We start from the raw sequence: 19,612 nt of genomic DNA, 5'->3' as shown, positions 1-19,612 counted from the left end.
TTTATTTATAAATTATAATTTAGTATTTTAAAATAAATTATTAATAATTAATTTTATATATTTAACATAAAACATTCCATTTTTAAATATTTTTAGGAGCTATTCCTTGACAAAAGTGATTTTAGGATTCTTTTAATTTTTTTTTATTTATATTTATTCATAGATTAAATTTTAATATTTTAAATATAAATTATCAATAATTAAAAATAATTTTTTTGTGATAATATAAACTATTTATCTTAAATCTAAAATATAATTGATAAAAAAAGTCTAAAATATGATTTATATTTTAAAAATATTTATTAATGATAATTTTAAATAATTTATATATTATAATATAATATTTATTTGTACATATAATTTATTATGAATTTTAATTATATATAATTAATATTTATATATAATTAATATTTAGTCTGTGAAGTAAAGAGACTAAAACATTAGTTATTTTTAAAACATCATGAGTTATTATAATTAAAAAAAAGTTTGCGTAAAATTTTCAAAATGAATCTCATTAAAGAGGATCAATTAAAAAAAAATTATATTTAAGGATACATATTATTGAAACATATATTCTTAATAAATTTAAATTAATCGAATTAATTTGATTCATTTTTTTTTTACTTTAAATCTGAATCAAATAAATTATAATTGATTTGATTTGTAAGTTTATCGTTTTTTAATCTGAACCTATTCAATAAGTCAATCATATTTTAACTTTTATATTAATAAATATTAGATTTTAATACTTAAATTTTTATTTTACTTTTTTGTCTTTTTCTTTCTTTTTCATTCATTACGAGCTTCTTACATTTTTTTTAAAATTTTTTACTATATTTTGTATAAAGAAATTAATGAGATATGCAGAATGATAATATTATCGAAATATTAAATATCAAACAAAATATTTATTATTAAAAATAAAGAATATTTTACTTTGTATTAACATAAAATTTTAAAAAGCTATATACAATAGATAAAAAGTAGTAAAATTATTGGAAAAAATATAATTATTTATTTATTTTTTATAATTTAATAAATCAAGCCAATATTCTACCAACAAAGTCTGTTCCATTTCGTAGAGAGTTCAATTAAATTTTGAACCAAAGAAATTTCTAAGCCAAAACCAAACCAACCCAATTTAATATGGTTAATTCAATTTAATTTTACCAAAAACGCAAAAAGTTTTATTAAATTTTACTAATTTAATATATGTTCTGTACTTTTCAACAAAGGTATTGATTTCGGCGTATCTTTGTTAATGTGGCCCAATATCATAACTAATTAAACCTAATCTTGTGCCATTTTAAAGGAATTATGTTATTTAACTTTTTTATTATGAAAGTAATAAAAAAATTATGTAAAAAAAATAATACTAACGTTTAAAATTATTATATTTTGGATAATTAACCACAATTACTCAAACACTACCGCAACATATATAGAAGAAAAGTGAATTATATTGAACATCATTAAATCCAATATGTGTTAATCAATTCACATAAAATATTTTAGTTAAACAAATAATCGCAATTTTAAGGTTTAGATATGCAGTTGTATTAATTATTTAGAGAGAAAATTTACCCTCTATAACTATTCTCACTTGAATGCTCAAGAGAAACTTTTATATTATGTTTGGATCAACTTATTTTAGGCTTAAAAACTATTTTAAAGTTTCAGTTAAAAATAAGGGCTTAAGTAAAATAATATAAATTATTTGGTAAATTTTATTTTATTAGTTTTAAGCTAAAAATTGTTTGGTAAAAAAATTAATTTATGACTTATTTTAATTAGATGATAAGTATAAATAATATTAATCAGATAAAATTAAATCTAAGTTACAAATTATAAATATTTAAAACCTTCTATGTTATTTTTAAGTAGAGTTTTTAGATGATAAAAATACCTTTTAAATATAAATTAATTTAAAGAATTCAATTTATTTAGAAAGTAATTTCACAATTCAAAAATCTTAACTATAAATAAATAATTTTTAGAAACAAATTAAAACAATACAAGGAATAAGTATAATGTAAAATAAAGTAATAATGTAACAATTATTTCATAGAAAACCCGCAATTTACAAAAATATAAAAATAGTGAAAAATTAAAAATATGATTTTTTTGGAACTAAAAAATAAAACTAAATAAATAAGTTTCCTTAAGCTGTAAAAACACTTTTTTTTCCTTCTAACTTAACAAAAGTTACTTTTTCAAAATTTTTTCTATAAAAATAAGTAACTCAATTTATTTTAGAACTTTTCATTAAAAAAAAAGTATTTGACGCGACTTTTTCTTCTCAGAAAAGAATTAAACTGAAAAACACTTGTGGAAAATTTTGGCACCTTTAATTATGCGTAGGATGGTAAAAATACTTGTATATGTGAGTATTTGTATATAAAATCTACTATAAACAATAAATGAATCTATTATAAATAATAAATGAGTAATTTAAATAAATACTCATTTATACTCGTTCAATAATATTATTAAATATTTATATTTTTATATTATTTTTAATATTTTAAAAGATTATTATTAATTATAAGTTCAAAAATTAATATTAATTATTTATTTTTAATATTTCAATATATTTAACATTAAATATGAATTTAAAGTTATTTATAATATTTTTTAAATTTTAAAAATAATTCACAAATATTCATAATATCTATAAATATCCGTGAGTATTTATAAAATTTGCAAGTATTCACTAAACAAATAACCATGTGAGTATAGGACAAATGTAGGATGGATTTTTATCCGAAACAAGATGAATACAACTATCCTATTATTCACCTGCACGGACCCATTGTCATTATGTGGTTTGTTGAGTTCACACAAACGCCAAGAGGTTAGATAGGGTATAAAATTTGAGTTAATCACTTCTATATATATTACTAATATAAAGTTTTTTTCACGCTAGTAATTAATTATATCTTTTAATTATATCATGTCATTGTTAAAAATAAATATATTAATAATGACATGAAAAACTTAAAAAATATAATTGGTTGTCAGTGTAAATTTTTTTTAGGGTTTAGGGTTTAGGGTTTAGGATTTAGGGTTTAGGGTTTAGGGTTTAGGGTTTAGGGTTTTTGTAATATTACAAATAATCCTATTGACAATGTATAAATGATTAACTCATAAAATTTTGTAATATTACAAATAATCCTAATCAAACTAAACGTATACTCTCAGTTACTATAATAACCTCATATAAATAATTAAGCAATAATGACACTATTTAGGACCGTGTAACTGTACTTTTGAAAAAAAGTATTTTTAAAAATAAAATATATTTTAAAATAATTTATTGTAACTTGATAAAATTTTGTGACAATTGTTTCATACATTGTGGAAGCGACCTTTCCAGAATGAAAATATCATTAGAAAGTTTCTTGAATCTTCTCTAAATATGATTTTAATATTGAAAATTTTTAGTTTCAATTTTTAAAAGAGAAGAGTTTTCATTAATGTGTTAATATTAGGGCTGTCAAAATGGACCAACCCAGTCCATGTGAGCTGGCCCACCTTGATCCACTTTAAAAATAAGCTAACCCAATCTGGCCTACTTTTGATTTTTTCAAAAAAATTTGGCCCGGCCTAACCCATCATGGGTTGGTGGGTTATACGGGCCAGCCCACCAGCCCACCAAAAATTAAAAAAAAATTATCAACAAAATTCAAAATTTTAAATTAATTATAAATTAACATAATAGTCATAAAATTAGCATCATCAATAGTCATAAGTCATAACTCATCATACAAAATTAAATACAAATCATGATAAAAGTCTAAAATAAAAATTTTCAATATCCCATCATACAAAATTAATTACAAATCATACTTAAATTTTTATTGCAAAAAAAATGGTGGGTTGGTGGGCTACCCGACCCACCACGGGTTCAGTCCGGGTGGGCCGAGTTGAGATATACCCACCTACTTTAAAACTTCAATTTTTTTTTGGCCCGGCACGACCCATTTTCAAGGTGGGCCGGGTTGGCCCACGGGTCCCGGCCTACTTTGACGGCTCTAACCAATATGTGTGTTAGAGTTTCAACAAAAACAAGATTAATCAGAAGGCTACAAGATTTGATATTTTCTTGAGTAAAAGAAGAAATTCACAAGATATCCTAAGAAGAGATTCACAAGGCATTCTTTTAATAACCTAAAAGAAGACTCAATATTTGTCAAGAGTTGTTGATTAACGCATAGGTAACAAAGTCTATCCCACACAAGTATATGAGTATCTCAAGTTGCTGATCATAAACTTCAACTAAAACATTTCAGTAATATTGGGGTCATGCCGAGTCATAGGTACATAGTATTTGGAAGCTAATTGGCAAGCTAATTCTATATATGCATGCTAAGACTATGGTAAACTCACATCCAAATTGTTTTACGTTAACAGTAATACTAGACTTTCCTATAGTTTAAATGAAAAAATCTAAGAAATTAGTTTTAAGTTGTTTACCAGGTGCACATAGAGGTCTGAAGTTGTATTTACTTGACCTGGTTACAATAGGTCAAATGTAGTGAGTTGGATGGCATGGTTGTGTGGTGGATGACCATGTTGGAGATGACCTGTTTTGGAGTACATATTATGATGTAGTATAGTTGTATAGAGATTCTTGATCAACAATATGATTATTTTGTATTCAACCGTGTATATTGATATATATTGTATATATGTACATGAATTATATATAATCCAATAAAGGGCTTTATGTTTTTAGTTATATTAACACAAATTATTTTATGTTTTCTACACCCTTTACATATATCTATTACATGAATATCCTGGTATTGTTGTGTGATAACCTTAATGGACTAGATAACTTTATTTTTTTTGTTGCATTGTAACTGTATATATTAAGTGTAATAACATATTGAATAATTAGAATACCATAATAGATATTGTCTTTATGATTACTAATGTCACTATTGTCAACATCATTGTCAATGATGGTGACAATAGTAATGATGATGATAGTAATACTGGTAATAATGGTTACAATGATAATATTGACAATAATAATGATAAAAATAATTGTGACGAAAGTAACATCTGATATCTTTATTTGTAATTTTTAATCAAAGGCATATTTTAATTTAAAAGTTACACTAAACATTCTCATTTTGATCAAATCAGTCTTTATATAAATAAAGTAGTATCTCTAATTCTTTTTTTATGCACAAAAATTATTTAACTTTAAATCCTAACCCCTTAATTGAACTCAAAAACAGTTTTTGGAAATTAAACATGAAACCTTGTGAAAGAGATAATATACAAAGTTAATTATCCATACACTACCAGTATAAAATTTTTTACACTAGCAACCAATCAAATTTTTTAAATTATTTTATTCTATTTTTATTTTATTAAATAAACAATTGACATGACACTATTAAAATATATGATTTGTTGCCAGTATAATTTTTTTTTTACACTGACAGTATATATATGATTAACTCATATATATATATATATATATATATATATATATATATATATATATATATATATATATATATATATATATAACATGATATGTGGTAATGGAAAGAGAAATAATGACAATTGTTTAACAAAATTTATTAGGTAGTCAATAACACAATCTCTGACTAATTCCTGCATAACAAATAATCAAATGTATTAAATAATAATATAAATGGAAAGAGAAATAATGACAATTGTTCAACAAAATTTATTAGGTAATCAATAACACAATCTCTGACTACTTTCTGCATAACAAATAATGAAATGCATGTATTAACTAATTTTTACATGAATATAATAAAATGTAATTAATTTATTTGTAAACTAAAATTTAAATACATGTTATGAAAAAATTCACAAAGACCACTAACATTTTGATAGTCTATTCCTTGTGATAATTTTTCGTTGTTTAGAAAAATCAGAATGTTGAAAAATCGTTACTCTATTGTATAATTTCTTGATTAATTTAATTATGCAGGGTGACATGGATCAATTAACCTTTTAAATAACATAATCGATCAAGAACTTAAGATGTTTATACACACACAACATGGTAGAAACCTTCGATTGATTCAGATTTATCGTAGAGAGTGTTCGGACATAAGCCCCTGTCCCTCTCATAAGGACTCGTTCAATGCGAATGAAACCAACCCTCCACATCACCAACATCCCATAATAAGCCAACACACTATCTACCGCTAAAAACACATTCACTTGTTTTTCCTTCTACACTCATCCACGTTCCATGCGTAGGAAAGAACCTCAAAACCAAAGAATAAGAAAAAACCAAAAGAAAATTCGAAAAAAAACGACATCAATATTCTCTCCTGCTTCCACACTGCGCGCGCTTAGGCTTCTCTCATCCATGCAAACGCCCACCAATGTCTTCGCTAAACTCAAACCGGAGAACTCCCAAACGCTACCGCCACCGCCACCGGCGCCGCATATCACCCCGTCGGCGCTCATCGTCTTCACCGTCGCCGTCGTCGTCTTCTGCTTCGTGGGGTTCAGCTTCCTCTTCTTCTGCAGGTGTTGCTTCGTCAACATCTCAGCGTCAAACACGCTCCTTCGTCTCTCTCCCAATGCTTCTCCTTATAGGGGGCTCGACCCTTCTCTTCTGCAAGCGTTTCCCACGTTCCTCTACGCCGCCGTGAAGGATCTCCGCAAGGAGAAGAAGTACTCGTTGGAATGCGCCATTTGTTTGTTGGAGTTCGACGAAGATAGCATGCTGAGACTCTTAAACGTTTGCTACCACGTTTTCCACCAAGAGTGCATTGACCTATGGCTCCGTTCTCACAAGACTTGCCCCGTTTGTCGCACGGATCTTGAGCTACAAACCAACGAATTGCAGAAGCCTCAGGAACACGACGGGGAGAATCTCCACCGTGCAGAAGAAGAGCACGTGGATCACGTGTGCATTGACGTGAAAGAAGGTGATGCGGATGGGACACGTAGCGGTGGTGATGACGTCGAGGATGTGAACATGCAGCAGCAGAAGTTTGCACGGTCGCACTCGACGGGGCATTCCATTGTTATGGTTAGAGAAGGAGATGAAGGAAGAGACGGTGGTGATGATGATGATAAATACACGTTGAGATTGCAGGAGCATGTGGAGTTGAAAATTTTAAAGGGAGGGCACGGTTACTCCAAGAGTTGTTCTAGTTACAGAGATATGGCGAGGCTTGCTGCGCCTTGCAGTAATTGTGGTTATGTTCAAACTGTATTTGATAGCTCTTCGCTTAATGGGATTAAAAATATTTAACTTTCTTCTTCCTTTTCTATTCTAATTTCTAGGGGTTATTTTTTTATTTTCATCTTTTTTCTGCTACAATCTTTTTTATCTTTTGCTGTTCAAAATGTGCTTTAAGATTACTCATAGTTTTTTAAGAAAGTAGATTAGAGTTTTTCCTTTTATTATAGTATTTGTAAGAGTATTTATTGATTTTGTTAGACTTTTTTTTAGATTTTGATTATATTAAGATTAGTTTTTTTTACATCATTTTTTTTATCAAATTCAAAATTTAAATTTGATATTAGTGGATTAAAATCTAACTCAATTTTATAAAATTAATTTATAAGATAAAAATTTTCTGGCTTACATACATTGTTATCATTTTATTACTAGTAAATGGAAAATCTCGGATATAGTTAGGTATATTAGGCTTAATTACTCTCTTAATGTTGGTATATAATATTAGTAGTGAAGCAATGGTAAGAAAAATCAAATCTATCCTTGCAACATATAAATTAAAATTGAGACATGCACAAGCACATGAGATGTCAACTAATTTCTTGAATTTTTTTTCATTTTTTGTTTGAAACCAATATATTTTCCTTATTAGGAAACTAAATTTATTATTCGATACCTTAATTATGTCTAATATAAAAATAACTATAATTGATATAAAATTATATTTATAATCATGAAATATCTTCTTAAAAGAAAATAAGTGATGTGATGATAGTATAGAGTAATTTTATATATTGTCTTCGTTTATTAGTCAAGTCATCGAATTTACCGGATCAATTTGATTCAACTTGGGCTCAATGATTTCAGCACCTGTATGATTGAAAGCATGTTTGTCTTAGAAATGTTATATTTTAATAATTAATTTAGATTAAAATTATAAAATAATTATATTATTTATTTATCATTAGTGAGCTTTATTTTATTTAGTGAAATTAAGTGAGTCCATTAGAATATTAAATTAGGTGAGACGAATTTAAACAAGTATATGTCAATATTGACCTATTAGGAGATAATTAGAATCTTTTTAAATTAACACACTATAAAAACATTATATATGATCCCAGTATACCGTATCACAACTTTACTCCTTTTCTATTTGAAGAGACACTAAGGTTCCATTAGGGGACTCAAGAGATTCAATTGAGGAAGAATTATAAGATCATAGTCTCCCTTTACTCATGATCACAAATTAATTGTCATAATTAAGGTTTCTACAATAGTATAGAGTAAAGAATGTTTAGGTAAGGAATTGTATTTATCTTATATCTTAATAAAAAAATATGTTCTAGATGCTTGGACCTTTAGCGAATTTTTTTAATATATAAACCTTTTGCTTATGAAGAATAAAGAATGTGAAAATTATAAGGATTAAAATTTTTTCTAACAATTTGATCTAATGACTTTACCAAACCTGTTAGAGGTTTGGCTTTCTATCAAACTAGCTAGTTGGTTTAGTTGGACCGGTCTGAGTATGATAAAACTGGAAAATAGGATTTAAATGACAACGAAGATGAGGTGCATCTTTTATTTTTTTTTTATTTTAAAAAAAGAACAAAGAAAGAAAAGGCAAAAAAAAAAATCAATGAAAAGTAACCAGTTATAAAGTAACAATCGAAGAAAGGAGTAGAAGAAGAGATTTCAAATGAGCATAAAAGAATTTTTTTAGAAAGAAAATTCATTTTTAAAAGAAATAAATTACGAAGGTAATTATGATTTTTTTAAAAAACGACAGAAACATATACTTATTAATAGCTTAACAAGGAAAAGTATAAATATCATTTGTCTTCCTGTTAAGGCTTTAAGCCGACATGTGCATCCTTAAATAACCTAATAGGTTATAGGGTGATGAACCCATATCCATACTATAAAGACTAGCGAATTCAGAAGCAAACAGATCCAGATCTATCAGTAAACCTAGGCTTATGGCTTAATATGCTTATCACACTGAAAATGCTCACAAATTAAAGCATATTTATTTTTATATATATATCAAAAGAGAAAAAAAGTTATATATGTATAGACAAGAAAATCTTTTTATATTATAATTTATAGAGTAAATCTATCTAGATTTATTTCGTTTAATAACTCATGTTTTATATCAAATTTTAACGATTTAATTGCTGAATTTTTTAAAACAGATATGATAAATTATTTTGATAATAATTATGCTTAAAGTTATATCAAAATTGGATTTTAATTAATTGACAGTTAATTAATTACGTATTAAAATAGCTCAAGCAATAACATATGTTTAGTTGAAAAATATGATAGAATACTTGACAATTCTAATAGACTTTTCGAAAAGTCCACAAGGGCCAGAACTTGACATTATCACCTAAAAAGGAAAATCTATGTACGACATTTTTTACTAAATAGGCTGTGATGTCATAAAAAAACTAAATAGGCTATGACAAGTTTTACCTTAAATGAATACTCTTTTTTATATTATTATTATTATTATTATTATTATTATTATTATTATTATTATTATTACAATTAATGAATACTTTTAGTTTGTATGCCTGAAATTGTTCACCTTACAATAAAAAATTGAGTCATGTCATATCCTCCTATTTAATGCATTTAAAAAAATATAAATATTATTATTAATCATTAGAATAATATAATGTATTAGGGAAGTTATTACTTTACATAATATTATACGTACATATAATTAGAAGCTTATGTTATACGTATAAAAAATTAATTGGACCCTTTGCCAGAAAACTAAATTGTATTAGAAAATTATATATTGTAGTCCATGCACAATAGTTGACTTAACTCTATAAAAATATCTATGAGCGTACCAAATTAATTAAACTGACAATTATATGCTTAAGGTGTATTTTAGTTCCTTGTTAATGATCATAAAACCAAACATTATATAGGTTTTGCAATTTGGTATGACGTGGTTTGCATTCATTCGATGGTAGCCTACTTTTCCTTGTTTCAGAAACCGAAAGTATGGGTACGAATATCATTGGTAGAAATATGTCTAAATATTTTTAAATTTCGTTCTTCACTATTTTTAACACTTTTTCAAAATAAAAAATGACACCCATTTTCATACACCGCTACTCAAAGTGTTTGCCATGAAAAATAGATAAGTTGATAGGAAATGCCCTATAAGAACCACTCATGATTCACTTTCCCATGCAAGAAAGTAGAAGTATCAACACATGGATAGTAAAAACTCACATAAGAAAGAGTTTTCCTAACATTAGAACACCTTACAACTTAATAAGTTTCACACACATCACTCATAGGTCCCTCACAATCAACAAGCTCTTGACACCAATTTGTTGGGATGATACACACAAAAATTCACATACTCAGAGATCATAGAATGAAAATTAAGTAGAAAAAAAACTTTATTCTCATATTTATATATTACACATGACTACTCATTTATCTTATTAATGAATAATAATACAAACATTATTTATAGAATACATGGACAAATGATACAAACATATAAACTTGACAGATCAAGGTATATATATGATACTTACAAACTATACTATCAGATGATACCATCAGATAATACATATACCATATACGACTAAATGTATAAACTATACATATAAACAATATATATTGATAATACATTTGAACTATAATACTCAAGAATTGTTTGTCATTAATTGTGGCAAGCGCACAACAGATTCGTGTTTGATGGTAAAGTACACATTTGGTTTGTAGCGTGGGGTGCTAAATTGCTAATGTTATCGCTGGCTGAGTTATTACGTGGTTGGGGGTCCAATTTTCAGTATCAAGATTATCACCTAAAGTGGGAATCTCCACCAACAGGATGAATCAAAGCCAATATCAATGGTTGTGTTGTGTTCAACAAGAATCATGTATGGGGTTTTTGGATCTTACATGGTGAGTGGATGATGGGGTTCATCAGGAATTTAGGCTCATCAAATGTGATCATGTCAGCTTTGCATCGGAAATTGCTTTCTGCTCTTGAAGTGGCATGAAATGCTGCCACATCTTCCATTGGAATGCGATTCTAAAATTATTGTGCACTTTTGTCATAAAGGAGTAGGTAATTTTATCCATAGCATACAAATCCATGTTACACATGCAATAAGATCTTAGGAAGATTAGAGTGTCACGTGTGTAAATGGAGGCAAATGTAGTGACTGATTATTTACAGCATGTTTGGTTTTATGGTATTAATTTAGTTTTTCACGTTAAATCAAAAAGTAGTTTGAAATTGTTTTTACGTCCTTTATTTTTAATGTGGAAAAAGAGCATAAACATACACGTTTTAAATGGAGTTCCAAATTTAAGAAAATATAGTTCCAAATAAGCACTTAGTCTCCTTCACTCGTAACAAAACCTTGGTTTTGCACTAATTTCTAGAGCATTTTCAATAATAAACTCATTTTGAGCTTTTAATATATTTTTTTAGTCCTTGAATGTCATTTAGAATTTTTTTCTGTTTTTTAATGGAAAAATATAGCTTGAAATCTTAATTTACTTTATGAACTCCACATTTTTTTTAATAAAAAGTGAGAATATTAAAGTATTTTTTATTAATAAAAATCAACTTTTGAGAGTTCTTATGTAAGAATGATTCTTGCATCTATTATCTATGTCAACATGTTCCAATAAGAAAATATATTAATAAATAATTTTTATGTTTAAGAACTTAGATAAGAATCTTTATTGAAGATGATCTTAAATCACTAGCCCTTAGGAGATGTGTTCTAATAAATTCTCAATTTCATTTCTAAAGTATTATTTTTTGTTTTAAGTGATCTCTAGAGTTAGAAAATTGTATAAGTAATCTTTTAAACACCATAAATTATAATAAATAGTCTTTAAAGTATTAAAAAATTTATTAAGTTGTTTTTTTAATTAGAATATTAAGTTGATTCTTATATGTTAAATAAATATATCAACTTAGAGACTTTTTTTCAATAATGTAAGATAAAATAAAAGGAAACAAAATAGAAATTACAAGCGTATATATGTAGGACATCTCATGGTGTTGCACAATAGGAGGAACATCCAACTCTTGCAACCATAGTTTTAAAAACCGGACCGGTCATCGAATCGGTTAAGGTACTGGGTCAGTGGGTCAAAGGTTGAATCGGTGCGTCACTAGTTGAACCGCATGATTCGATTTTTATTAAAAAATATTTATATTAAATATATTTTATACTTATAAATTTTAATAAATTCATATCTTATTTTAAATTTTAATTTTTCTATCTTATTTAAAATTATTTTTATTTTTATTTTGTAAAAAAATACATAAAAAAATTACATGTTAAACGGTATATTAATACAAATTAAAAATATAAATAATATGTACATATATAATATGCTTTCAATTAATATCACAAAATAATATATGTAATATTTACATAGATATTGCATTATTAAATATATAATTTAAAATTAATAATATACTATAAAAGTTATTTAAGTTATATATATTGCAAACAAATATATTAGAACAAGTAGTCATTGTTATATTTAATAAGACTCTTTGCTTTTTTATTAAGAGATTCAATTATTATTATTATTTTTGTGATTTATGGTCCCTTAAAAAAATTTAAAAAAAAATAAGAAAAAAAAGTGATTGAACCGGTTTGATCCACCGGTTCACCGGTTGAACCGGAAAGTTGACCGGTTCAATCCGGTTTGAAACGGGTCGACTGCATAACCGATCCAACTTCAGATTCGAACTGGCTGAACCACCAGTTCCCGGTCCAACCAGTCCGACCGGCCGGGTCGGTCCGGGTTTTAAAACACTGCTTGCAACACATTACTAGAGTTCAAACCTAGTTTAGCTGCACAACTATTACTGTCTCTAAGAGTATGTTTGAGGGTAATATTCCAAAACTTCTTCAAATACAATAGATAATGGTTGCATATCTATGAAAATGTTGCCTAAACTTTGTTAGTAACGATAGGACATGAGTAGAGTATGAACAACAAACAAAATGAATAAATTATTGTCTCCAAGCAATTTCAAAATCCCATTGTAGAGCAAGAAGCCCAGGTTGAGTATTATTTACTATGCAAATGTCACCAATAAAACCTCTTATCCATCTCCCCTCCGCGTATCAACTTAGAGACTAGATTAATAGATGATCAATATTAAAAAAAATTACTTAAATATTTTTACTTTAAGAGACTATATAAGAGAGGGAGTAATATTTTGGAAACTAAATTGATAAAATATTTATTCTTTTTATCCTTAAAGAAAAAAAAAACTGGAAGGCTTCAATGTTGTCATTTCACACTCTTGAAAATGTAATAAATTAATAATATTGTAACAAATATAAAAGAGCATGGCATGAATTCGAAATTAATTTAAAATTTAGTATATAGTTTGTTGTGCTCAAAATTGTTTTCTTTAATTAATTTTGTCTTCTTGTGTTGCGTCAATTATGTTGTATGGTTCCAAAATAGAGAGAACAAATTGTACAGATCTGAATCCAACGGCATCGTCAAGTTCTTTAAACATATTGCATAACAAAGTTTCATATTTAAAATGATCAAAATAAGGGTATTATTATAATAAATATACAATTAAAATATTTTTTTAATACTTATAATTTCACTTATTTTATCAATCATTTTTAATTTTTATAAGTTAAGATAAATCTTTTTAGTCTTATACTTGTAATTTTGTAATCTTTTTAGTCCCATCATTAATTTTTTCATAATGTTCTTTTGTTTTATATTAACATAGTAGAAATTTTCAACTTTATAAAAGTAAAAAAAATGATGTCTCAACAATGAACGTCACACATAAAAATATAAAATAGGCGCGAAACATGGATAAATCTAATTTAGAGAAACTCCAACAAAATAAATTCGATATCAAATATATATAGTTGAATTAATACTTTTTTATGACAACAAGAAAGAGAGAATGTTACAAAAAAATTAATAATAAAGACTAAAAATAATTTAAAATATATATAAATAGAGACTAAAAAATCTATCTTAAAAATTGTTGAGACTAAAAAGAATTGAAAAAGATAAATACAAACACTAAAAGAGTCTATTTTAAATTATAAGACTAAAAAGTAAAGTAAATCAAACTATATAAATTCTTAAAAAAAAGTATTTTAACATAAATTTATTTTAAAAAATCTTGTTTGCGGAGAACTTACTGAATTCCCGGTTGCTGGGAATTGGGCAATGGGTTCAAAAGCAAACATAATTACTGATTTTGTTCGTCTCTATGAAGTGTGTTGACATATGATGTAACACTCGATATACACTGTCCTACGAAAATAATTTTTCCGTTGTCATTGCCAAAAATAAATAAGAGTTTAAAGATGGTAATTTTTTTCACTGAAATTTGAGTCTTATAAATGAATTATATTATTTTTTATGAAGGGGCAATATTTGGAAATATTTTATCCTTTACGGAACTAAATGATTCTATATTTGACTATTTATATATATATATTTTTTGTCAACATAAATGAATTCATCTAGTTTAACAGTCCAGATTTAATATGAATGTAATTACTCAAAATGTGATGTTTTAAATAATAAAAAAAATGCCCCTAAAATTTCCTTTTTGGGCATGAAGAAGGCCAAGTATCCAAGTTGAGGTGTCAAAAGACCTTCATAGAACAAATCTATCAACCACATATGCTGAGTGTTGCTTTGTTGATTGCTATTTTGTTAGCTGGTAGTTAATTAATTGCTATTCTCTTAGTGTTGCTAAAGTGTGCTTGTGTACGTCTAATCTTTCTTAAGAGAGTAGTACATGTATTACTTTGTGCTATCATCTTATTTATTTCAGTATCAATAGCATTCTTATATATCTCTATTTCAAACTGTTAACATATTTGGCCTCATAAGTTATTCTCAAATATCCGAAATCATTCGAATCTGTGATTGTCACTATTATGATCCTGATCATTCTTTGAAATTCCTCACAAATTGACTCAGGATTCGTTAAATATTCATCAAACTGACTCAGGAATAATAGCATGGTAGTTGGTAGTGTGAATTTGAGGATAAGTGTCACTGTGTCAGGGGATGAACATGCATGATTCAAGTCTTTTCATAGTGTATGAGAAAGAGTGTAAGATTTGATTTCAAATCGCAGCTTTTTTGACTCTGAATCTAGGATAAAGGGTTCAAAATGACTTCATTTCTTTTCATAATTGGTTGAAAAATGAATAAATATGGCTTTAAGAAAAATATGAATGGTTGAATGGAATTTGAATGTTCTCCCCTGGCCCAATTACTGTGACAACAGGACACAATTATTTAAGGGTGCGTTTTCCAACCCGCTAATAATGGAGTGGGTTACGGTCCCTGATACCAATTCTGTCACTATTGATTTGACACCTTATGGTACATCAAAAATCAGTGTCACACACAGTTACGGTCCAGTAATTGAATTGCAGAAGCAGATGATGAAAACGATAAATATGGTTTTGCACAATCATAAAGCATACATCATTTTCACGTGAATCGTGAATGTACTAATTTGCACATTATTTAGTTAGAATAATACTGTTAAGTGTACTTAGTTCAAGAATTAGAAGCGATTTTTAATAAAATTTTCATAATTTTTAACCAGTTAAGACACTTTATAGATATTTAGAAATTAAATCAGTTAAACATTTTGAAAAAACATCAATGTAAAAAGTTAAAATGATGAACAGGCAGTGTGCTAACTTGGGTACACAAGTAGTATCATCCTTTATACATTGCATGTAGGAACCATTGTGTCGTTTGATATAATGAATTGACAGATTGAGGTAAGATTTTAGTATTAAAATTGAACTTAAGTGGATTAATTACGTGAAAGTATTATTAGAAAGAAAGTATGCATAAATAATCCATGATGGTGTAACAGTTTGATGCAGAGCTAGCGGTAGAGATGCATTACATATGGCTTCCAAGTTCACATGTTAAAAAAAAGAGGAGTTTGAGGTGCTCATAAAACCTTCCAGTTAATAACACAAGGGAGACAGCACTTGATCTTTACCAAAATGTTAACTCACTGATCAAAATACAAACCCAAAAAAGATATACATGAAAAAAAAAAAGTTGTTTTTCAGCTACTACTGATATCACACTGGTTAATATGCCATATAAAGATTCATTCATATTTAAGATCTTCACTCAAAAATTTGGTCAACCTCTTGATCTTCATCAACATAAGTAAGAGGACAAAAATAAGGTAAAGAAAAGACATTTAAGGCATTCCATTCCTCAGACAGGCAAAATCCCTTGCCTTCCTCTGCCACTTCTGCTAAGTGAGAATCTTCCACTTGAAAATGATCTCTTCATTGCAATTGGACTCAAAACACAATGCAAAACCCTTCTTCTATAGCTAGACTTGCTACTTTCACCTCTTGAATTTGATCCCTTTGATGGCTCTTGATGCACATGCAGAACATCACCAACTGAAAGACCAGTACCACTTTGAAACGAATGATCCATAGAAACCGTCCTTCTAATGGAATCATACCCTCCATCTCTAATCTCAATCACACTATGCCTTCCTCTCAAATTCCCTAGATCACTCAAAGCACGCAATGCAGTCTTAGGAACTTCTCCACCACGTGACACTTCTTCCACAGCATCATCCAATTCACTCTGCCTTGTTGCCACGTTTTCATCTGCATGTTGGTTTTGTGAAGAAGTTTCGCTCCTTGAAGGAAGCTCCATGACGGGGGCAGCAACATGAAGTGCTGCAGCGTTGAAGGTGAATATGCTAGCACGGCATAGAGGGCAACTAGAGTGAGATTTGAGCCACGTGTCAATGCACGGAAGATGAAAAGCGTGACTGCATTTAGGTAAGAGTCTAACACTTTCATCATCTTGAAACTCGCTGAGACAAACGGGGCAATCTGTTACCTCAACCAACCCTTCACCTTTCTTGTACTTGCAAACTGTTATGGACTTGATCAAGGCCTCATCTAAGCCAATAGTGGGAGCATGCCAAGGCTCGTGGAGTGAAGGGTTGTGATCCTCTTCCAATTCAACGTTTTCTTCGTGGTCTTCGCTTTGTGAAGATTCTCTGCTGCCACAGAACTTGGATATTATGGTGTAGTAACTCACCAGGAGAAAAGCACTGGCCAAGACCCCGATTACTGCAATAACTAGAGGGGAGAAATTTGGACTTGAATCATCGTTAGGAAATTCAAAGGGAGGAGGAGGAGGGTAGATAACATAACACCACTGTGGACAATACAAGCTACAAAATCCTTGAGAACAGTCTTTGTTGTCCATGTATGGAACCCAACTTTTTGGGTTGCCTAGAGAAGCCATGGTGGGAAAACCTTATGAATTAGGACTTAGGACTTTGGAGCAGTTTATTATATATACTTAGACATAAGTAAATATTATGAACATGTTTTTCTATTTTCTCCTTCTATGGCATGTAACTTTTATAGAATAAAAATAGGTTATGATTCTATGAATAATAGAATGTTACTTACCACTGACAACAAAAGAATTGAACCATCAGACAAACGTAGAAACAAGCAAAGAAGTTACAAAACCATAACTGGAGCATCTACATCAAGCAAACTTAGAGAAATAAATGGGCGAGATTGTGAGAATCTCTATCTCATAAACAATGATTAGTAACATACAAGCAAGAAAAGGGTAATGGTCTTATAGATTTATCCGTGCAAGGGAAAGGGCAAGAAGAAAGAGAGAGTAGCTAGGATTTAAGTTTGTGTCAAGGGAAAAGATAACGTGGAAAAGGGGCCAAAGGGCTTAGATGGAAAGCAGGGAAAAGACAAAGAAAATGGGGTGCTGATGAGCGTACTTTAACTTTTTTCATTCACCTTCTTTTTCTTTTTCTCTGTCCATTCTCCATAGCTTTCTCTGTCTTCTAGTTTCTTTTTCTTGGCTACAATGATTTGTAGACCAAAGAGGTGGTGGTGAACCGGTGATGTTGGTTGAGAATTTATAAAAATTGAATGCTTTTTCTCTTTTAGTTGTTTTAACATGTTCACTACTTAAGTAACAGGACGATTTAGTCCGTGTAAAGTGTCATCCAAATTAGCTCAATAACTTCATTAATGTGTGCCTACCTATGTGTGGAGCCAATGGCCGTAAAATAGCTGTATCTATAACAGAACTGGATATGTTTGAAATTTCTTCCTTTTTGCTTTCAATGTATCACCTAGACAAGGCTACTGTGCACTAATAAAAATTCAAAAGAAAAATGTCCTAAAAACTTGTGTGTCATGTAGAGAAGAATGCTTGAGTAGAAACAAGTTACAAAATTCTTTAGTCTCGACAAAACAAAGAGGCCTTAAGAATACCAGTGAATTTTTATGTGTTGGAAACACCAGGACTTAATTGTTATTCGTTGAATATTGTGCTTAATTGTCTCCCTTATGAATCATATCTCCTTGACTTCTATTCTACTTTGCATATATTCTCCGCATGATCCCAACAGTAAATATCTTTCTCCCACAAATCATGGCCAACTGTGGTGTATGTTTATATTTCATATCCCAACAGTAAATATCTCTCTACTCTGCATATATTTCATGTACTAACTTTGCTATGAAACTCACTCTATGTTTATATTTTGAGGCCAAAAGAATGACCTAGCACTAGCACATACCAATAATTAAGTTTAACTCCATAATGGTAACTATAATCTTCTGAAATTATAATTTATATGTAATCATTGATGATATCCCATGTTACACGACAACAATGATCTTTACACATGATAACCTAAATAAATTGCTAGTCAACTTGATTTTGAGAATATATTCTTGTGGGAATAAAGGTGCAATAGAAAGATAGAGTATGTGTTTGTTTAAAAGCAAGTTACAGTCAAATATAGTTGTGACTTTTCATCCAACACCCAACCAACCATTTGCTCAAACCTTGGGCCATCTCCTCTTCTATTTTCAACTTCATTTGCTGGATGTACGATTTCCTTCTTTATGAAGCCAAGCAATTTTGTTAGATTTGTACCTACGTACAAAGTTCCAAATTATCTGATACCCTGAATTTGCGCACAACATAGGGATATATAAGTAAAATAATTGAACCTGTGGGTCTAGCCATCTTGAGCACAACAAGCAAAGAAATGTGGGCTTATTTTATTTCTCCTCCCTTGTAATGCACTTAAATTTTCAACGATTCCTTAGCATTTAACAAATATCATACTTCAAGTGGTTTCAGATCACATTCGACTTCATCAAACACGCAGATATAGATGTTGCTTTCTTCGGATAAGTGGGGAATATTTAATAAGATAATGAAAATTAATGTAAGTAAACATGTTTGGCATTTTATTATTCATCTGCGTAAGCCTTACCATAAAAAACTTTAGTTTAAAGAAAAACAATAGCAGAAATATCAATAATTAACGAAGTT

General features: G+C 28.6%; 2 protein-coding genes across 2 annotated transcripts; one reads left to right on the top strand and one right to left on the bottom strand.

Annotated features, from left to right (window-relative positions):
• The first annotated feature begins 6,137 nt into the window (after positions 1-6,137).
• LOC109800443 (RING-H2 finger protein ATL29) lies at positions 6,138-7,311 on the top strand. Its single transcript, XM_020361223.3, has one exon. It carries the CDS (start codon positions 6,248-6,250, stop codon positions 7,262-7,264), a length of 1,017 nt encoding a protein of 338 aa, XP_020216812.2. The 5' UTR covers positions 6,138-6,247; the 3' UTR covers positions 7,265-7,311.
• Positions 7,312-16,187: 8,876 nt separating this feature from the next.
• On the bottom strand, positions 16,188-18,520 carry LOC109801063 (E3 ubiquitin-protein ligase Os04g0590900). The gene has a single exon (XM_020362042.3). The coding sequence runs from the start codon at positions 17,528-17,530 to the stop codon at positions 16,469-16,471; it is 1,062 nt and encodes a 353-aa protein (XP_020217631.1). The 5' UTR covers positions 17,531-18,520; the 3' UTR covers positions 16,188-16,468.
• Between the last annotated feature and the right edge of the window lie 1,092 nt (positions 18,521-19,612).

Source organism: Cajanus cajan, chromosome 11 (genome assembly GCF_000230855.2).
Source record: "Cajanus cajan strain Asha chromosome 11, NIPB_CcT2T_4, whole genome shotgun sequence".
Classification (NCBI taxonomy): domain Eukaryota; kingdom Viridiplantae; phylum Streptophyta; class Magnoliopsida; order Fabales; family Fabaceae; genus Cajanus; species Cajanus cajan.
The sequence above is the reverse complement of the archived record's forward strand: the minus strand, read 5'-3'. Positions and strand labels throughout refer to the sequence as shown.

Bases quoted from the DNA above. Each gene is read 5' to 3' on its own strand.
- LOC109801063 (XM_020362042.3), bottom strand. From the start codon at position 17,530: ATGGCTTCTCTAGGCAACCCAAAAAGTTGGGTTCCATACATGGACAAC.
- LOC109800443 (XM_020361223.3), top strand. From the start codon at position 6,248: ATGCGTAGGAAAGAACCTCAAAACCAAAGAATAAGAAAAAACCAAAAG.